Source organism: Molothrus ater, chromosome 1 (genome assembly GCF_012460135.2).
Source record: "Molothrus ater isolate BHLD 08-10-18 breed brown headed cowbird chromosome 1, BPBGC_Mater_1.1, whole genome shotgun sequence".
In the NCBI taxonomy this organism is placed as follows: Eukaryota; Metazoa; Chordata; class Aves; order Passeriformes; family Icteridae; genus Molothrus; species Molothrus ater.
Genome location: NC_050478.2, coordinates 101,680,452 through 101,702,224, shown reverse-complemented (window position 1 = coordinate 101,702,224; position 21,773 = coordinate 101,680,452). Strand labels below are relative to the sequence as shown.

General features: G+C 43.0%; 1 protein-coding gene across 2 annotated transcripts in view; it reads left to right on the top strand.

The window, feature by feature from the left end:
- The window catches only part of RAB31 (RAB31, member RAS oncogene family), a 62,160-nt gene that overhangs the window by 6,547 nt on the left and 33,840 nt on the right, over nucleotides 1–21,773 (top strand). For both annotated transcript variants that reach the window (XM_036406681.2, XM_036406682.2), the window contains exon 2: nucleotides 20,750–20,829. In XM_036406681.2, the coding sequence (XP_036262574.1) occupies nucleotides 20,750–20,829 (80 nt within the window). The remainder of the gene's footprint in view (nucleotides 1–20,749; nucleotides 20,830–21,773) is intronic.

The window sequence follows — 21,773 nt, the reverse complement described above, 5'->3', positions numbered from 1 at the left end:
TAAGATCATCTGGTTCCAACCCTGCTGCCATGGGCAGGGTCACCTTCCACTAGAGCAGGCTGCTGTTGGCCCCACCTTCCCCACAGTTCAGGTGCTGCCTCAGAAAACTGAGTGCAGGGCAAGGAGTTTCTTCTCAGCTTTGGTGGCTCACCAGCCTCTACTGATGTGGGGGCTGGTTTTGGAGCTGTGGTCTCCATCAAGAGGTCTGGAGCTTCCTCTGCTCATATTTTTCTCAAGGTGTTTCTGGGGCCAACCAAGTGCCCAGCACATGGTTGGAGGTGCCTTCCAAGAGGGTTGGGAATGGAGGTTGGAAGCTGGGAAGAGTCAGTCTACTCACAAGTTACCTACAAGTCTTACCTCCATCCAGTGCTCATCACACCTATGGGTTAGGTCATGGTGCCAATGAGTTGGATCGTCCCGTGCTTTTTAGAGAGGGCAGAGCAAGCCTCCAGTGCTTTGCTACTTGTCATGTCCCCCACTACCTCCTGACTGTAGGCCAAGGGCAGCTGATGTGAATTTAACTCTGCAGAAGGTGTCTGGAGCTGCCATGGGACACGTGCTTCCAAAGTAAACCAAAATAAAAGATGTTTTTATTCTTACAGAGTTGTTTTTCTTCTCACTACATACCTTGTAGAGGCTGGGTAGTGGTGTCAAGGTCAAGGTGAAAGGAAATTTTTAAAATTCCATCTCCGTTTGTAGGATGCCAGGAAAGGGACACATTTCAGTTTCCTTCTGAAACATCTTGTACACCTTTTCCGTGAATGCTCGCCGTTTTGAGCACCACTGCCAAAGGACAAATCCAAGCTTCAGGAAGCCACCAGCGGAGGTGGATGGGAGGCCAGCTGGGAGCAGAGCCTTGTGTAAGCACATGCCAGTGGTTGATTTACAGTCTCTGGCCTTGCAGGGCTGTGCTGAAAGCCAAACAACAGGCAGTGGAACAAACGCTTTTTATTTTCACCAGGATATTTTTAAACAGAAATGCTGGTTAGTTCATGGGTTTTATATTTTTTGCAGGCAAGGGTAGAGAAGTTACGGTTTTTCACTTTTGTTTTGGCCAGAGTATGTTCTTATTTGGGCAACATGTGGAAGTGCATGTGCATGAAATCCAGCCACTAAATACTTAGTGTCCCTGAGTTATTGTTTCCTCCTTTGTCAGCAGAGTGACAGGATGCTGCAGACGTCACTGGGTGTCCTGGTTGGACCCCTCAGGGGAATGTAGTCCCTGCAGGGTACTATAAAAAACTGTACATTATAAATACCAGGCTCTTACAGGAATTCACCTACAGTTAGGGGCTCTCTGAAGCAGATTCTCCTTCCCTTTAAAGCCTGTATACAGAGCCAAAATAAGTTACAAGAGACTCCTAAAGTGGGTTTAATTCTGAAAAAAAATAATTTGGGGCCCATTTAATTCTGCAGCAAACAAAACTTAAGTGTTGTTAGGATCTCTTGGTTCATCAGCAAAGCTGTGCTTCTAGGTGACAGAATGTGTCTGAAGTCACTTGCATCTCTTTCCGTGCTCACTGATGACCTCTGGGATACAACTGGAGTAGCTTTAACCTTCTCTATCTTATGCTTGTAATTGGTAACTGATAATTCATCTCCAGTACTGCTGTTGTGTCAATTCTCCAGATCTACCCTTTCTCCCTGTGAGGGAATTCAGTGGCAAGAAAGAATCCTTAGCTCAACATCTGGTGTGTGCCAGCAGAGAGAAGCCGTTCTGGGAATCACCAGACTTGCCAAAGACTGATTGAAAAGAGCATTTTCTTGAATGTGGTCTGGTGTCACACCAAGGTTCAGCTTGACTCTTGAGACTTCAATTTTTCAGTACTTGATTTAAGGGGGCAAAAATATGTTATCACTATGGTCAATAGTTTAGGATTTAGAAGGATATTACAACTGAGATATTGGAGGTGTTGGTAAACGTACAGTCACAGTTTTCATTTTAAGCATCTTCTACTATCCATGGAAGCAGATACTAATTTTGTTTGCTTTAGGTAGTCTCTGTCAATGAAAAACCCTCAAACCACAAAAAAGTGAACCTCTCACCGACTGATACACACCACTATAAGCCTGTAAGGGTGCACTTCCACTTTGGTGGATGAATCTCGCAGCTGATTAATTCCTGGAGGGGTTTAGGAAATGGGAAAGGGAGTATGTTCTTTCATGAATAGGAAGCCCATTATCTATCTCTTTTTTTTCCTTTTCCTTTGCATACTAAATATAAGTATTAAGTGTCTATTTTAAGAATCATAATAGCAACACTTGAAATACACCTTCTTAAAGCTGATATGAACAGGAAGCCTCCAACCACTTTTAGGCCAGAAGTTACTCATGGTGTATAGTCCATGCTGACTTCAACCTTTCCAATACTGTGTAGACAAGCTTCCTTTTAGGATATTAATTTTGTGAATATGCTACAAACATGGAGGTTTTTTGCTACATTATCCCTTACACCAGCAGTTTTCCTTTTTGAATGTTATTGCTCTTATGGAAAATCCAAGGAAACCTGAACTTTGTTTTTGTCTTGGTTTTGTTAAATGTCAGTGAGGGAATTAAACTTTGTCTTCAAGTGTTATGACTCCAATAGCAGAGTGTAGTTTATGGGAATAATCTTCAGAATCGATTGTTCTGTCTTAAATTGATGTATTTTTTTTCTGCTTTGGATATTTTTGTTTATTTTTTTCCTGCAGAATGCACTTGAAAAGAATAAATGCATGCCTGGGCATTAGACAGACAGTTGGAGCATGTTTTATGTGACAAAAATGGCAGTTGGATAAAACCAAATAACATAAATTTGATTTGAGATTATGTTACTAAAACCCTAATCTGAGTAGCATCCTTAAGCTGTGTTTGATTCTGAGCATTAGGGTAATCCTCCTTCTGCAGAGTGTCAGGGTGCATCCTTCAGCCTTTGCTGCATGGGCTAAATTGCATCCCATGCTTAAAGCTCAGCATATGCTTTAATGCACAGCTGAATGTGCTGCTGTGTGGAGATTAGGATAAAATGTTTAGGTAAGTTAAGTATTTGAGATTATACAGCTCATGAGTGATTCCTGTCATTTGACATTAAAGCCAGACAGAATAGCTGAGGTCTACCTATCTTGTGGCCAGGTTTGTCTTCTCCCTTAGGCTGGTGTGGAAATTGGCAGAGAGAAAGCCAACCTCCGACACTGTAAGTCCAAATTTAAAGAGATTGTGTGAAGGAGAGTGGTAGCCGTGCAGCCTAAAAACATTCTTCAGGAATAGTTTATGACCAAAGAATGGTTTGGGTTGCAAGGGACCTTAAAGATCATCTCATTCCAGCCCCGCTGCCGTGGGCAGGGACACATTCCTGTAGACAACATTGCTCAGGGCCTTGAACACTTGCAAGGATCTGCAGATCAGTAGAAAAAGGGGTGTAGAAGTTGGCATGGAGGAGATTTGGAGAAACAGAGAATAATGGAGGAGGAGTAGGAGGAGTACTGAAACTGTGAGACCAAGGAAGAACATGTGGGAGTGTTGTAAGGGGACTGGTGAGAGGGATTGAGGAACACAGAGGAGTAAAGTCAGGAGCAAGGGAAAGAGAAGCTGAGGATAATAAAACAGAAAGCTAGACAGAGCAAAGTAGCAAAAAGGTAGTAGAAATAATAACATGGGGTGAAAAAACCCTGCCAACCTCTCCCTTGATTTTAGCCTTCAGTTTCCTCTTAAATTATTTTAAAACCCTGACTTTGTCTTAGTGCTGTTTCATTTGTGTTTCAAAACACTTTTGGCCAGTGGAGCCTGCAGAATTGTTGCTTGCATTGCTTTAAATTTAGCTGTATCTCTCAACCAGTCAAAAAGACTGTCACAGATGTGATACAGGGAAGCTTTGGTGGGATCTCATTGGCCAGTTGATATGTCTTCCTCAATCCCTGTGCCTGTTGTTCTGCCTTGTCTGGGATCTGTGGGAACTTCGGAGTTAGTTCCATGTAGTCCCAAACACTCAGGCTGTGACACTGGAAGTGTTTAGTATCCAGACAGTCTGTCTTGAGGGTGAGTCCTCAGCACCTTCTGTGTGGCTTTTGCTATTTTGGAGGGAAAGATGAAATGCACTCTTCTACTCCTTTGTCCTTTGAGGAGATGTCCTTAAATGTACTAAACTCCATGGTTTAGCATTCCTCTTGACATGTTCCCAGCGTGTTTTCAGTTGAGATTTGCAAAGTCTATACACTTTAGACCATTTCTGGTTCCCAGATTTTGAGTGAAAATGAGAAAAAATGGCCAGATGAATAAAACATTCCTTCTGCAAGTCAGTTTTAAGTTAGTACTGGTTTCCTAGTTATTTTTGTGGTGGAGAGAAGAGGGTGCCTCAACAGTAAGAGCAACAAAACCTGGTTTTCCTTAGGGGCCTTTCCCTAAAAAGTTGAATTTCATGGCACTAGTGTTACCAGCTTTTAGAAGTTGCTGTGTTTCATTCCTGATGAAATCAACAGGAGGTGAACACATCCAAGAAGTCAACTGCTTAAGGGCTACAGCCTTGCACTGATAATTTCTCCCATTTGTGAGCCTGTTTGGTGCAGATAGCTTTAGGTTTAGTAACTTCACAGCAGCACACAGTAAATCCACAGATAAAAAACTCAGCCCTGGGATTTATTATACCGTGCTTGCTGTTATCTCTTCGGTTTGCTTGCATGAGTGATAGAGGGGAAAGCACCAGGTGGGTCTTTATATGATGCTGTTTAAAATAAGTGGTGATGTTTGCTGTCTTAGGGAAAACTTTACATCCAGACAACAGGTGGAATGAATATGAAATCACTACTAATTGAGGTTGGTTAAACCTAACAGTTGGGTGAAACATTTCTTAGCACAGATTTAGGTTTAGGCAAACTTTTGATTGTCCATTTCCCATCCTGCACATAAATTCAGGAAATGAAAACCTGCAGTTTCAAGGATTTTAACCTCCTTCATGTTGCCGCCGAATGTCCACATGGATGCATAGTATCTATGTGTCATTTGCAGTTAATTGGAAATAACAAATAATGGCAAATTTCAGAAACTCTCAACTTGTCCCCTTCCCCTGATACCCCCTGCAGAAGAAACTTGTTTTATTGTGTCTGGAAGGTTGATGGAGGTGGCTTTCCAAAGATTGGTAAATTGTAAAAGCAGCTTGCATAAAGAGGGTGCCCATAGCAGCTGGGCAGCCTTTAGGCTGCTGATAAAGGAGACCAACTCATACCTTAGATGGGTCACCAGAGGCTGCTGATTTTGCAGTTTATTGTATCAGCTAAAAGGAACTGATAAGCAGAGTTTCTGGCAATAAATCCAGGTACGAAATCCTTAGTTCCTGTCCCACTCCAGGCTGATGGTGTTCAGCTGCCTTTGGCCAGTGGAGACCAGTGGAGGTGTTATTTGCTTCTGGTTGTTGGTAGGTGACGTACCCAGTACCAGGGCTCTGCTAATTTGGAGCAAAGATCCTTGGCCATGAGGCTGGTTCCTGTTTGTTAGAGGAGATGTGCATTTTTTCAGCTGGCCCTGAAACTGCCTTCTTCCTCTCTCTTGCCTGTTGCTTTAAGGGAGAAGGGATTGGGCTTTCTTGTCTCCAGGACTGAAGTTTTCAACCAGTGTTTCAGTTGGAACTCATAATTTAAGTGGCTTTTTTCTTCCTCTCTGCTATGAAATGCAGTAACAAGTTGCAGGTGGGACAGTTACAAAGTGGGATGAGTAAGTCTGAACATTGAATTGAATAGCACTTATTGAGCTTGGTTGGACAAATCTGAAGGTAATTGAGCCCTTTTACAGTTTTTCCAGGCAATTGCTGGACAATTTTTATACTAGTGAAATCGCAAGCTGAACACAAGAGCCATTTTGTCAAATGCTGTGGTTGATGGGCATATTGTTGCTTGTGTAAGAGCCACTGCCTTCATTTAATAAAAGAAAATGACTTGATACTAGTTGGCAATCTGCAATGTGAAATTACAGTGTTTGGATTTGGATTATCAATTTCAGATAATGGTTGGAAGATTTTTGATATCTTCTATGTTGGGACAGGAATATAAATTATTTTGGTTTTGTATTTACTAGGTGACACTAACAAGCCTGTATTTCTAAATCATGACCCCTAATGATAGAATTTGACAATGAAAAGAGGTAGAGTGTTGGAGTATGAACAGCAACTTGTGTCAAACAGCAATTTGAGTCAAAGATTATCTCCTCATCATACCAGTATTTTGAAAGTTGCAGCTGTTACAATATATGTGGGGAAGGTTCACTTAGGAAAAGAATTTGGTTTGGAAAGAACTACACAGAATTTTTTATCCCATTTTTTGCTGGCAAATTGTACTTGAAAACAACATTTGTCAGGATGCTGTTGCTTAATGTGTTTACTTAACTGTGAAAACATCAGGTTATTTATGCATGTTGTCTGAAAACTAAATTTGGCTTCCGTGATCACTGCATTGCACAATGGTGATGAAAGATGTTTAACCAAATTGTTATGCTGGTGTGTGTGCATATGGCCAATGGAGATAAAACCCCTGCAATCAATACTCATTATCACTGACAATGTGAGGTACAGTGACTTGTATGTTACTTCCCTTACCTAATTTTTCAACTTCAGGGACAATTATGAGGATTTCTAAGTAGATACTATTCACACATCTTTTTACTGTATCTTTAAATAGGAATTTCTCTGCAGGAGGAGTAGTACATCAAGTGGATTTTTGTGACTCCATGTGTGTTTTGAGATAGAGCAGGTAGGAAGGAATGGCAGCATGCAGATGCTAAAAAGTGTCCCAGATTTGTCTAGAAAATTAACTCTGACCATTGGAATTGCCAAAATCCAGGTATTACTATCAATAAAATTGCATAGGCATTGAAGCAGTACCTGCAGTTTAATTTATTTTAGCTTTATTTAGCTCCTCCCTGTTTGAGGTTTGACTTGCTGGAGTGATCTGGGAAGTTTGCTTTTAGTTCCTGTTTTGTTGGTGTTGGGAGTGTGACCCATGGTAAACCAGAACCCATTTCTCATCCTCACCTGAAAAATGAAATGGTGAACATTGGAGAGGTCATACTGAAGTGTCTGTGGTGGAGCTCAGATGGGAAATCAGCAAGCTGGCAGCGGGGAGATGTCATTAGGGTGAGCTAGGGTGGTAGGAGAGTGTCTCAAACATGGTTTGAGGTCCCTGAGGGCAGCTGTGGCTGCCCCATCCCTGCAACTGTGCAGGACCAGGCTGGATGGGGCTTTGAGCAGCTTGATCTAGTTGGTGTCCCTGTCCATGGCAAGGGGGATGGAAATAGATGATCTTTAAGGTCCCTTTTGTCCCAAACCATTCTGTAATTCTATGATTCTATAACACACTTTCTTACCACTTACGAGGCACCTCTCAGGGTGGGTTTAGTGGGTTTGTCTTCTGGTCTGTGTTATTCCATGGTCAGGAGGATCCTCTGATCCAGTGCTCAGTAAAAGGCAATTAGAGGTGGGATTCTTGTGTGGAAGATAGTGACTCCATGAAGTCCCACAACTATGGTCTCCTAAAAATTAACCCAAAAATTTCCTCTCTGCGGCATACAACATTGTTGATACTGTGCAGGTTTGGGTGGGGTTTTTATGGGTTTTGTGGGGTTTTTCCTTTCTTTGTTCATTAGTACAATAAACTTATTGTGGGATAGGGGCATTCCTTTGATGCTGCCTTTGCCACATTCACACTACCCATTGCCACACAGGGCTCCTCAAGATGGTCCCAGCAGTGGGAGATGCCTGTGGTTCCAAGGGAAGGTGCTCAGGCACTCTTCTTTCCCTCTCAGTCTGCATCACCTTTCTAGTTCTTGCAAGTTCCTCCCGCTGTCCTCTTTCCCTCCCTCCCCAGGCTTTTGGCTCCCAGCTCACTCGAGCAGAGTCAGTGTCCCTTCCTCCTGCGCTCCAGTCTCAGCGTGGCCGAGCGGAGCCGGTTCCCTGCTCCCGCAGTCCCCGGAGTCACCAGGTGGTGCTATTGGCCAGGGAAATGCCCTCCGTGCGCTGCCACAGCCCAGCAGCCCTTGCTGAGGGGCTCGATGGGCTTGGTTTTGTGATGGAGCTCGCTTTGGTGGGCAGCTGGGTCAGGTACTGCCAGGGGTTCTCTTTCTTGCCACGGGTTCAGTCTTGAGTCAGTTTTATTGATGCACAGTTGTTTCCTGTGACTTAATCAGCCAGGGCCTTGTTTGACAGTGAGGTCCCCCAAAGGCTGCACTGCTTCTGGATAGTTTGTGCAGAACTCAAAAAGCTCAAAAAACTCAAAAACTCAAAAGCTGCTTCACTGTAGTGTGGAGCATAAGCAGGTCTCATTAAGGATATCCTCATGCTTTGTACTGTTGGGTCCCCGTGCAATCCAGTGGGAGGGATTTTTGCTCATTCATTGGCATGTGCTGCTTGTCCAAAGGAGATCTATGTGTGTGTGTGACCCTTCAAAGGTGCTCCTCTTCTTTCTCCTTTCATCTTCTCATCTTATTAGCTAGCCAGATTGATACCACCTTATTTGCAGCTGGTTTTTATAGAGATCATGCTCCTACTTGCAACTATAGAGGCAGTTCAAAACTTGGAGTTGAGCATCTTAAATGAATAGCCAGTGCCCCCAAAAGCCACAATTTGAGCTGAAGGAATGCAAATAAACACCAAGTTCCTTCTTCCTTTTCACCAGGGTAAGCAATTCTCTCTCCACAGCCGCCATACCACATGCTGAGAAGGGCATAAGAAATTGATTGAGATTCTGCTCTTTGATTTCAAGTTAAAATCCCCCATTTCTCTTGGCAGTTCAGCTGCTGTTCTGAATTTGATAACTTGTGTGCAAAGGGGAAGGAAAGATGTAAGAAAAGACACAGGGAATTAGCTGGAAATTTGATGAGGGGAAGCAGTTTCTAAATAATATTAGTAACAATCAAAGGCTGTTATCTTTGCTGTCCATGCTCATGGTGGCATAGCACTGTGGTTAGCTTGCTCTTTGTATAGTAACATGCAGTGATTAAGCATAAACAGTGGAATTGGATTATGGATTTGGGTTTTGGGTTGGTTTTTGTTTGTTTGGTTTTTTTTACCAGAGTAGGTGAGCTCTGAAGAATAGCTTTCCCTCCACAGCCCCCTTTCTCATAAATCAAGATTGCTTTATATTCCTGTGTCAGCTTCATAGACAAAAGAGTTGGCAGGTTGTGGAAGAGCAGCACGATTTGTAAGTGCTGGAAGAGAAAATGTGCAGCAGACACGTGGAATACTTTGTTGGGGCAATGAGTGTCACTCCAGGCTGGGGCGTGAACAGATTGAGAGCAGCCTTGCTGAGAGGGACCTGAGGATTCTGCTGGATGAGAGGCTGGGCATGAGCTGTCAGTGTCAGCTTGCAGCCCAGAAAGTCAAGCACCTCCTGGGCTGCATCAAAAACAGTGTGGCCAGCAGGGCAAGGGAAGGGATTCTGCCCCTCTGCTCTTGTGAGACTCCACCTGCAGGGCTGCATCCAGCCCTGGGGTCCTCAGCACAGGAAGGACATGGGTGTGTTGGAGAGAGTCCAGAGGAGGCCACCAAGAAGATGAGAGGGAGGGAGCATCTCTAGTACAACAAAGGGCTGGGAGAACTGGAATTGTTCAGAGAGAGGAGAGAAGAGGAGAGGAGAGGAGAGGAGAGGAGAGGAGAGGAGAGGAGAGGAGAGGAGAGGAGAGGAGAGGAGAGGAGAGGAGAGGAGAGGAGAGGAGAAGAGAAGAGAAGAGAAGAGAAGAGAAGAGAAGAGAAGAGAAGAGAAGAGAAGAGAAGAGAAGAGAAGAGAAGAGAAGAGGAAGAGGAAGAGGAAGAGGAAGAGGAAGAGGAAGAGGAAGAGGAAGAGGAAGAGGAAGAGGAAGAGAAGGAGGAGAAGGCTTCAGGATGACCTAATTGTGGCCTTCCAGTACCTGAATGGAGCCTACAAGAAAGATGGAGAGGGACATTTTATCATGTGTAAGTGGCAGGACAAGGATGAATGGAGTCAAACAAAAAGATAGTAGGTTTGGATTAGATATTAGGAGGAAGTTTTCTGCTGTGCAGGTGGTGAGGCACTGGAAGAGCTTGCCCAGAGCTGTGGATGCCCCATCCCTGAGAGCGTTCAAGGCCAGGCTGGATGGAGCACTGGATGGAGCACTGAGCAACCTGGTGTATTGAAAGATATCCCTGCAGGGTAGGTGGGTTGGAGGTAGATGATCTTTAGGCCCCTTTCAATGATTCTGTTATTCTTAAGGCTGCAGCTATGATTCTCCATGCCACCAACCCAGAGTGAAGAGCTTGGGATTGGAGCCCTAGTGATGATAGCAGAATAATGCCAATTGTCTTGGAAACACTCTAGGAAAGACTTTGGTTTTATGTAAAATTACATGCATGGGTATATCAATGTCTCTGGCAAAGTGAATCTTTGCTAGCATTAGCTACAATATAGAATTAGCTGCTCTTCAGTCTCTCTTATCTCTGGCCAGGCACATCACTTTGGTAGGATCACAAAGTGGTTTTGGCCATCAATGCTTGCTTGATTTTGTACTTTTGTGAAAGACATACCCAAAGATCACAAGCAACTTCACTGTTGCTTGTGATCTTTGGGTATGTCTTTGACAAAAGTAGATAGTTGGAAGAGATTGTAATTAATATTGCAGTCTGTGAGTGAGCGAGGGATGTAAATACTCTTTTTTATCTATAAGAGAGAAAAGGATGTAGCAAAATATTAATGAAAGTGTAGTTGAAACTTGGGCATTAGAGGTTTTTGTTGTCTCTGGAAGATGACCGGGCTGGGATCTGATGGAGAGCAAGAGGCCTGTGACTACAAAGAGACTTGCTAACTCCAAAGAAGTCTACAGATAGCAGGACCAGTAGGACTGCATTCTCTGGCTCCAGGTATTGCAGATACTGGAGCAGCTATGCAGGCCTGAGTTTAATTCCACAGGAAGATGTGTGCAGGATGTGTGTGGAAGGAAACCACATGCTGAATAATCACACTGGTAAGGGTGCCAAAACTGGTAATGCAGCAGGAATTTGGCTTTGGGGACTGGTTGGGAATGGAGGTGGACAGGGCTGTAGCCTCCCTTCAGCTCTGAGGTGAAGCAGATAGTCAATCACTGTACATGTTTTGCAAATGGATGTGGACTGAAGGAAAACAAACCTAGAAAAGGGACCAGATGATGTTTTCCATTCAGAGATGCATTGGGTTTCCGTGGCAAGGCTTTGGTTGTGGCAGGGGAGGTGGGGTTGCAGGGGTGGCTTCTGTGAGAAGCTGCCAGAAGCTTCCCTGGTGTCCTACAGAGCCAATGCCAGCTGGATCCAGGGTGGACCCACCACTGGCCAAGGCTGAGCCCATCAGTGATGGTGGTACTGACTCTGGGGTAACATGGCTAAGAAATGGAAAAATCTACTGCACAAGAGCAGATTGCAGAGGAATATGTGACAGCAACAACCCTGCAGACACCAGGGTCAGTGGAGAAGGAGAAGGACAAGGTACTCCAGGCTCTGGAGCAGAGATTCCCCTGGAGCCTGCATGGAGACCATGGTGAGGCAGCTGGGCCCCTTCAACCCATGGAGGTCCATGGTGCAGCAGAGATCCTCCTGCAGCCCATGGAGGGGACCATTTTGGAAAAGATGCCTCAGGGAAACTGTGACCACATGGAAAATTCATGCAGGAGGAGGCTCCTGCCAGGACCTGTGGACCCATGAGTAGAGGAGCCCACACTGGAATAACTTTGCTGGCCTAACATGTCACTCCATGGAGGACCCACACTGGAGCTGTCTGTGCCTGAAGGATTGCACCCCATGGAAGAGACTGTGCTGGAGCAGTTTGGGAAGAACTGCACCCCATGGGAAGGACTCACATGTGAGCAGAAGAAGAATGTGGGGAGTCTTCCCCCTCAGGAGGAGTGAGAGGCAGAGACAATGCTCTGGTGAGGAGCAGGTAGAGAAACTGGAGTAAAGTTAAACTCGGGAAAAAGGGAAGGATGTGGGGGAGGTGTTTTAAGATTTAATTTTTATTTTTCATCATCCTCCTTTGATTTGATTGGCAATAAATTAAATTAATTTCCCCATTTCAAGTCTATTTGGCTCATGGTAGTAGTTGGTGAGTGATCTCTCCCTGTCCTTATTTCAGCCCAAAGGTTTTTTGTTAGATTTTTTCTCCCTTGCTGAGCTGAGGGAGTGATAGGATGACTTTGGTGGGCACCTGGTTTGCAGGCAGCATCAGCCCACCACAGGAGGCCAGGTACATTAAGCCCTGGCTGGAAAATGTTTTTCTGTTTTAAAACGGCCAGTAGAAATGTACAGGTGGTATTGAAGATGCATATAAATACCAAACAAATAAACTCAGTGCTTGACTATCTCTTAAAGAACTTAAATAGCTCTTTGTTACTGTACTGTCTGAATGCTTTAGAACTATCACTGTTTTACATCCCCATAATGCTGTTGCAAGGTAAAATCAAATAAGTATTTTCACATAGCAGCTAGTGAGCTGAGAACAGTAGAGCCAAGAATTACTGTGCCAAATGGAGTCCTTGCAGCACTAGGAGGAGGGATTGCATTCTGATATAACAGGACTGACCTGATTGTGGGTAGAACAAGTGCTGCACTTTTGTGTGTTGAGGGAATTGATATAATTCTAATGTGCTCCAGAGGAAAAAGTCTGATTCTGTAGCTAATTTTTGCTCTGCAACAGCAATGTTGGCCTGAAAGCAATTAGAAATTATGTGTAGAGTTTTTTACTGTGTGGAAGTTGGCATAGGTCATCCTAACTTAGTGGGAGTAATGTACCAACTGACTTAAAAGACACCTTTACTACTGTATATTATGAGTTTAAAGAAGGGAATGCAACAAAGGGAAATGCAAATAGGGATTTTCATGTAAAGTTCACACAGGGACAGGTGACCAGAAGAACTGTGGTGGTTCCTACCGAAGTGAGACACTGCCGAATCCAGCCAGAGTAAACCCACCAGAGAAGGCCAGTGGTGGCCATCCTCCTCTCAAAACAGAGTTGCAGTGAGATCCATGTGTTTGTGCTGGGATTGTGGGCAACTGGGTTCCAGCATTCAGTGTGAGTGGTGTTCATTTGGCAAGTACCCTTCACTCAGGAAAGAGCATGTCAGCAAAATTACACTTCTGGGAGCCAACTCTGGTCTAGGTCTTCCCTTTGAAAAATTTGCTTTGCAGATGAGTATCTCCCAGATCTTTGCAGAAATTCCTTGAAGATCACTTATGGTATATGGCCACAAAATTTTAATTTGGAATTTACAGAAATCATTAGTGTCCTGGATGAGATGCCTGTATTTTGACTGTGGAAGTGAGGCTTCAGAGCACCTGTACCTGCATCCCTTTGGTTCAGGCTGAAGCCTCAGGCAGTTTGTCTTAGTGAAGCAGCTGAGAGCCAGTGTGTGAGTCTAAGAGCTGCTCTTGTATTTTCATCTGTGCAGCTGTGCAGTGATAGCTTTGCCCACTTGATACATCTTGCAGATGGAAAAACTGAATAAAGGCGGGAAGCTTTTTTTTTTTCTTCCTAGACACCACTCCAGAGTGCATGGCTTCATTTTCCCTGGGACAAGCCTGACACTTGGCAGATTCAATTCAGTCCCAGGGGTGACTGAACCTCGGTCTCCTGCAAGGTATTTCTCCTTACAGCAGTGTTTTCAGACAACTGAAAGTGATACCCGAACACGGGGAAGGGCGAAGGAAGTTTTTAAGGACAGCAAAAAGTTTATTGGGCAGAGTAATTCTTGGATTAAAATACTGCCCTTGGGAACTGCCATCAGGAATCTGTTGTGCATAACTCTTCCTTGTATGTTCATACAGTTGATAAAAATCCAAAGGCAGTTTCAGATGCTCTTCAAGCTGTCTGTCACAGCCCTCCAGAGCAGCTGTAAGTGGATTAGTAAGACATGGAAAGTATTGCAATGCTACCTGCATTTGATCAGTAGAGTAATGATTAAAATGTTGAAGGCAAGCACAGAGGACTAAAGCAGGCTGCAAATTGCAAAGCTTTAATTTATTTTTCAGCTTGTTGCTTTTTTGCCTCCACTGGAATTTAAAAGAGAGCCATAATCCTGTGCTCAGCCTTAGCATGTCACATGCCTTTGGGTTAAGATCTGGCAACCCTGAAAGCATTCAAAATGCAGGTTGGGTGTCTCAGTGCTGCATGCCAGACCGTGCCCGAGGAGTGGCATTCCTCCTGGACACCAGGCTCGACCAGAGCTGAGCTTACATTTCTGCTAAAGCCCAGTGATACTTTACAGCCCAGGCCCTGCAATTTGTTTGATGATAGCTAATGAAATGCAAACCATTTAGCAGCTCTGAGATGCGATTACACTGCTGTGAATTTTCAGATTCCATCAAAGTCCTGCTGAGGGTAATGGGAATGGGCCAGGGTGATTCAACTGTAAATCAAAAATGAAAGCGTGGCGAATTCTGGCAGTGGAAAGAAGAGCTGTTCAAATGTGCAGAAGCTGATTTGCCAAGTCAAAACCAGCTGTCCTTTACAGAGCTACTGGAATGAATGGTCTCTCTGCATTTGTATTTTTTTTTTGTGACTCATTGATTATTTTTCTTCCCCTAAAGTTTAAATTCTGTCTTTCTACCTCAGGTTTGCCTGGCCAGTTGCAAAGCTTTTCAGTGCCTGGTTCTGGTATATAAAATACCAAATGCATTGATAATAAAGGACAGTTTTCTCCTTTTTGGTAGCTTCATACCAATTCAAGTGTTTTCATCTGTACATCTTTAATGCTTCAACAATGAAAGCTGTGCTTGGAACAAGACAAGGACCTCTCCTTCCTCTCTGCACTAGCACTGGCAGGAATCAAATCAGTGTTACAAAAAGTGGAATTTAAATTGGGAAATCTTGAGCATAAACTGGCTCCTCTGTTATTTTTCAGTTAGGGATGAATCAGCCAAGAGTGTCCAGCAGTGTGAATATGTAACAGGGAGCCAGGAACTGTTGCTTCTCTTAACAATGAGGAGCAGCCAGCTTCCTCTCGGAGCAGATCCTCTCCTCCCCACCCAGGAGAGTGGGACAGCTTTTTGACTACACCCCAGTTCTGTGTGTTTCATCAAGCCTGGGTTTTTTTGTTGTTTTGATGTTGTTTTGTTTTGATTTTGTTTTGTTTTTTGTCTGAAGGATGACAGAAGGTGCTGTTATCTCACTGGACAGTACACTGAGCGAATTGTTAAAGACAAATTTGACCACAGATGTTTCTGGTGCATGCACTTAATTGCTCTTCTTGATGCTGACCAGTCTGGAGAAAGCTTCAGAGCAGTTTGCTGGTACTGCTCTCTGGCTGAAACCCTGAGTTCCATCAGTGTGAGCAGCTTTGTAATTCCAGCCCTATACCTGATGAAAAAGCTCTGCCATGAGAGGCTTCCTGGGGGTTACACTAAACTAACCCTGACTGCATTGGTCGCGCTCTTTTTCTCTTGATCAGGGATCCTCAGAGGAAGGGTTCAGCCACCAAGGGGTTCAGCCACAGTTCTTGTGGTGCCTTTGCTCAAGTTAGGGTGGTTGGCTGCTCAGCTTTTGGGGAGCCTGGCACAAATGGGCTCTGAGGAGCAGATGTATTCCTGCTGTGAGGTGCAGGGAAGTCCTGCTGAATTTGATGGAAGCCACATGAGCTGTGGGATCAGTTTCTGGCATGTGGGAAAGGATAAAGACTTGTCAGGTCCAAATGTTTCTCATATTATTACTGAAATAACATCTTCTTTGCCTGGGGATTTTTGAGCACTTAGTATTTATACCCTCCAGGTTGCTAGGGCTCATTCTTCTTTTGATCTGTAAGACTAACTCATGTTAAACCCTGTCAGATTTAATGAGACCTGTCTGTAGCTGATGTTTCAGTGACTCTTAGTTATTGTGAGGAATGTTTTGAAGGGACAGGCACTTTTAAGTTTTAAACATTTTTTAAAATTCACATTGTAAATTTGATTGAATCCTGGCTTTGTCCAAGTTGATGAGAAAACTTCCTTTTGGAGGAGCTGTGTGTGGGATCCCTGTTAATATAGAGGTCAGTTCTCCTGCATTGCTTCTTAATGCAGATTTTTGTGGTGCCTGTCTCCAGGGTGTCTCAACCTTCCTTTAAAGCTGAAATGGGAAGTTAGTCATGAGATCTGTGGTGGTTACAAGCCAGATGTTCTTTTTTTCTTTTTTTGTCCTTACTTTGCAAGTAGAAGGACAGAAGGCAGTTTCTTCAGTGTGTTCATTCTTAGGGTGCCATTTCCTCGTGTGAAGTGCTGTCTAGTGTTCTTGTTTTTGTATTTTAAAAATTCTAGAGTCATAAAGGATTTTTGTATGGTTTATCTAATTTAACACATACTTAGGAAGCCCTGTGTGTTAACATAGCAGAGAAAGACTCTGCATAGTCGAGACTAAAAAAGCTCTTGCAGCAGTGTGCATGATTATAGGGCTGCTGTTTAGTCATCAGTCATGATATGTGTGGATTCTTTTTTTGTGAATCCAACATTTATTCAGTTTCAGATGTAGAAAAAAAATTACATGAAGAGATTAGTTTAGTCAGCACAGTAGGGCTTGACCCTCACTCAGTTAAAAGCTATTATAATATCAAGGGTGCAGACTAACAGCCTAATCAGGGATGTGTTTACAGGGTGCTATAGCTTCCTCCAGTTTGGAAAAGTGCTTGGAGGACCAGGCCCTATCTGCAAAGATATAAATGAGACATCCAGATTTAAATTAAAGTACTCAATTTTTCTGCATTAGCTTTTTCTGCTGGGATAAATGTGTTTGGAACAATAGACAGAGGAATATACCAAATGCCTATTTGTAATGGGAAAATGGTTTTCCTTTTTAATATATTGCTCATATTTTTTCTGCTTTCTTTTTTTTTTTTTATCTCCCTGTAAGCTGCTGCAAATCAGCCAGAAGCAGTTCAGTTGTTGCTTGCCTGCAAATGAGTTGCCAGCATCCTATAATGCTGCTGGCTTGAAATACAGTCTCATCTCCTTTACAGCAATGAGAGCCAAGGAGAGCCAAGTGGGGTGGTTCCCCAGGAGCAGGAGTGTGGGTGGAGGCACTGTTTTCTGTGGCATTCTGCTCTCCATTCTGGTGCTCTTAAAATCCTCACACCTAAATCCGCTGCTAAGGGATTTTGGAAGGACAGAGAATGCGTTTTCCCGGGTTAAACATTAAAAGTCTGGAATTAGTCATGCTTACATTGGTCCCTTGTATTTATCAGAAACATCTGATACAGTTTCAGATTTTGAATCCATTTTGCTGACCAGGGGACATTCTGAAGCTACTTATTCTGGTAAACGAATAGTGGCTCACTTACTGTGAATTACATTCCTACTTCTTTCCTTCCTCCCTGCCCCACCCACTCTGCTTATCTTGCTACAGGGTGGTTTATAACTGATATTTTGTAAGTGTGCTAGGAGGTTTATGAAGAAGCAAAAGAAAAAAGAATAAAACCCTGTCGTTGGTTCCTTGAGTGATTTGTGAACACCTTGATTCGCAATAATTGTTTTATATTTATTCATTTCTTGCCACTTCTTTCCTGGATTGGTATGCTCTTGAGTGTGATGAGTCAATGACTGTAGTGCTGAAGCCCTTGGGTTTCCTGTGAATGACGATTTTCCCAAAGAATTGCAGGATCTGTAACTTGAAGTGGAGCATAACTCCTGAGGGCATCTTCTCAGTTTCTGAAACTTATCCAATCCACTCTGCTCAGTGCCACCGTGACCTTTTTCATAAACCGAGATGTTGTACCTTCATGTATGTTTGATATTATATGTACACCAACATCAGGTAAAACAAAACAGAAAAACAGATTAGAGGGTGTAATAGCAGAACTCTGAGAACTGGAAAAATAAATCTTCTGTATGCCTGAGTGTTATCCAGGCATGTGGCTTGATAAATCTACTATAATCCTTTGAAGAAAAAAGAACAAAACAAGGGAGATCATCCCCATCAGATGTTAGAAAAATAGGTTTGTGTAGAGAAAGACCATATAGTAAAGTACAAAGCAGGAAAGGTTGATACAGCCTTAGCAAGGAGGTTCAATATCAATGCACTGCTGAGGAAAAACGTTTTTTCTACTTCTTTGAAGCAACAGGTCTGCTTTCCTTGTCTTCTATGAGAGACTTCAAAGATAGTTCCCTGTTGTTGGTAAAAGTTAAGGTCTCTTTAGCTGTTTTCAAGTTGTTGTATAATGTTCGTATGCCATGATTTGCTTTGCTTTCAGGCAGGTGAATGTCTTGATTGATGGGTGTCAGTACAGTTTTCATAACATGGACTGAACACTGTTGAAGTTGTTTTAAATCCCATGATGGATTATCACTGCCTTAAGTAGGAAGCTTTTTCTATTTTACTTCCTTCCTCTCTGTGCTCTAATTATACTCTGGTAGGTGGTGGTTTGCATCCTCCAGGCAACAAAAGGGAAGCTGGGAGTGCTTGTTTCAACTGAACCCCCCCTGGTGCAATGAAGTGCCTGGCTCCTGGAAAGCACCAGCCACTGGCTGCAGCAGTGCTCGTCCTGGAAACAGGTTCACTCATGGCCCAAGTCCATTGGTTTCACTCCAGTTACTCCAGGGGGATCTTTAGCCCTCTTGGTAGTGCAAGCAATCCCAGGAGCAAAGTGTAAGAAAGCCTTTAAGCTTCTGGAGGGCTGTTGGTGTGCCTGGCGTGTGCTTAAGTTTGACTGTGCTCGTTGTGAGATGTGAAACTTTGAAAGGTCCTATTAGTGTTATCATGAAACATTAGTAAGAGCCACGAACTGAAAGATGAAGAGGTTCCAGGAAAATGAGCTAAGCTTTAATCCATGCTTGTGGATGTCACGTCCCTGCCAGAGACCCTGGCTCCTCTTGTGATTGCAGTTGCCATTCTGAGTAACTTTGTCAGGGGAGCTGGAGGAAGCAGATGAATCTGAAGCATCGTCGGGTCACCAGAGTCAATGTCTAGTTTCGAACACTGTGGCAGAAACGCTGTCCCCACAAGAGAGAAACGTAATTCCTTGCCACCAGTGGGTGGTAATTCTAGTTTCTCTAGACCATTTGAAACCATGAAAAATAATTAGATCCTCAATTTCAGGGCAGAGGGATTTTTTAATTTTATTTTTTTAGCGTGTTCTGCCATCCTGGTGTAGTAATTATACAGCGATGTCAGCTGGAATTGATAATGAAGGCAAAATTTGGGAATAGTAACAGGATGTGTTTCTGCTATTGATCAAAGGCTACAGGGCTGTTTTTAAACACTGCTCCTCTCTTTGATCTTTTTTTCCTATTGATTGAACAGAGTAGATAAACAACTGTCTGTGTAACATGAGCATTTATTATGGCTTTTAAGCTGACTAAGGACAGCTTTGAATTAAATATGAGAGTTTAAATGATGGTTTTCTAATAAGTGCTGTCCATAAAGACTGGTGTGACAATACAGTTTCATGTAAGCATGGTGGAAGGAAATGTAAATAGAGGCATTCTTTTTCTTTCTTACTCAAAAAGAAGGTAACATATTGCAAAACTGATTATAGGAGGCAGAAGTGCTATTTTTAATATGTAGCTACGTGTGGGCAAAAGCTGCTTTTCTATTTTTTTAATAGAAAAGTTATGTGCGTTTTGCTGTTAACAAACTCTATTGTCTTATCTCAGCATTTTTCAAGAGTGTTTTGCAAATTAGTCATCTTAAAATGTGGATACAAATGGAGCTACCAGGTACAATCTGGTAGTTCTGCAATCACTTCAATGAAATTAATAGAAAACTTTCCATTGACTGTTTAATGAGTTAGATTGGACCCTGGGCTGTCATTGTTAATGTCTTGGAAAGGTCAGTATCGATTTCCTGGCATCCTTTTTGTCTCTAAGGAGGCTCTTTGCAATTCTGTGGAAGACACAATGATAATGTTACTCCTCTTCCTTGATAATTCCCTGTATAATTTAAGTTCTACCTACCATCCAAGCTTTGGGCAAAAACAGACAGACTGAAAAATTTTGCATTTTACGGAAGTTGTTTATATCTTAGGTGTCCAAATAATATTTCAAATTTCAAATATTTCAAATTTTCTCCTGCCGCTTCAGGTTATTCTGAATTTTGTTTCAGTAATGTACTGCTGTTATTTTTCTCTACTGATTTGGTATGTTGAAAGAAAATAAAAAGATTCTTCCTGCAAATGGAATCAGCCTGCCATGTTGCAGTGTAGAAAGTAAGCTGTGTTGCCTTTAAAGCAATGCACTGCAGACCTCTAGCATGGCATGCACAGGGAGAGCTGCACATCCCTGGGGATCCAGATCTTTGCATTCCTACCTTTTCAAAACCACCCAAAGCCTCTGCAAAGTTTCCACTGAGTGGGCTAGTTTGTCTTGCCATGAAAAGGTTATTTTCACTAACTCAGTGCTGTCAGTGTGCTGAAATGTTGGTGTTATTAGTCTGTTTTGGAAGCTTGCTTGGGCTGGCTGTGCAACAGGCCTGAATGAAATTGTTTCTCTGGCTGTGCCGTGTAATGTGCCGCGTGTTGGAAATCACAGGGTTTGCTTGTACAAGTAAATGGCTCTGCTGGCTGGACAGCAGTACTAGCAACAGGAATATAAAATCCACCTAATAAAATAGAGGGCTTGGAGAGAAGGGAGTCCTGGGAAGAGGGCCAAGGAGATTCACTTACAATGCTGATGTTTGAAAAGGATGAGCCATGTCCTTACTTTTCTTCTGAAATGTGTAATGTGCCCTGCTTGCCACAGGACAAGAACAAAGAGTCAAATATTAATTCTTGAAAATGAATCAAGTGAAGTATTGACATCTGGGGTCTTGTGGATGTGACTTCATTGACTCACTGTCCTGCTTTCTTTGATTTTCAGGATACTGGGGTTGGGAAATCGAGCATCGTTTGTCGGTTTGTCCAGGACCACTTTGATCATAATATTAGTCCTACTATTGGGTAAGTACCAGACAAAATACCACTTTGGTTTTCACTGGTCAGTGAGGTTTCAAATCTGACCCTTGAGTGATTTTAGTCTTAGGTCCCACAGCCAAAACAGTCTAAAGTGGGAAGCTCTTGACAAGACAAAAACCAAAATCCTACAACCCACGAGGCTGTTCCCTGCACAATGATCAGGTCATCCCATAGCTGAGTAATGGCAGGAAGACCATGGGAGCCCTTAAAGTACCTTTGTTGAGTGTCCTGGTAGGCTGGGCTGGAACATGGACAGTGTCTGTTTCCCCATATGGATGTGCTTTTGTTGAAGTTTAGGATGTGTCACATTTTCCTTTCTTAAAATAGGAACAATGCAATTCAAACTAAGTATAATTAATTTATATAACTTTAAAAACTACTAAGCTTTCATGTATCAGACCATCAGAATCCTAATAGTCCTGTAGTAGATTTTAATTCTGATTTTTTTTTTCTTTTAATACCTTAGGGACAGATTTTCCAAGTCCAATGCGACCTGGAAAATTTTTGAAGTTAGGAATCTCTTATGGGAAAGGAAGCTATTATGGAATTTACAGAAAGGAGTAATCTGGGGGGAAAGGGCTGATCTGACATGTGTGTCAGAGGTGTTTTAAGTTGTCTCTGAAGGACTGGTATTGATTGCTGGGTGTTGTTCAGAGGGTTGGACAGTACCTTCTGAAGCTCTGCCTTTCCGTGCATGGAGGAGTCTCAGCTGGAAGCTGCATGTAGAAGTTCCAGGACAATTTTGGATTCCTGAATGAGATGAATAGAGAAAAATGGACAGAGAGAAAGAAAGCACGTCATGAATAAAAATACTGGCTGAAGGATACTTGTTTGTAGTGAAAGAATTGATGGCAACTTGAGTGGGTTTTTTTTTACTTCTGAACCCTTAGCAGCCTTTTTCCCCAAGTAGTTGTTGTTGCTGCTAAGTA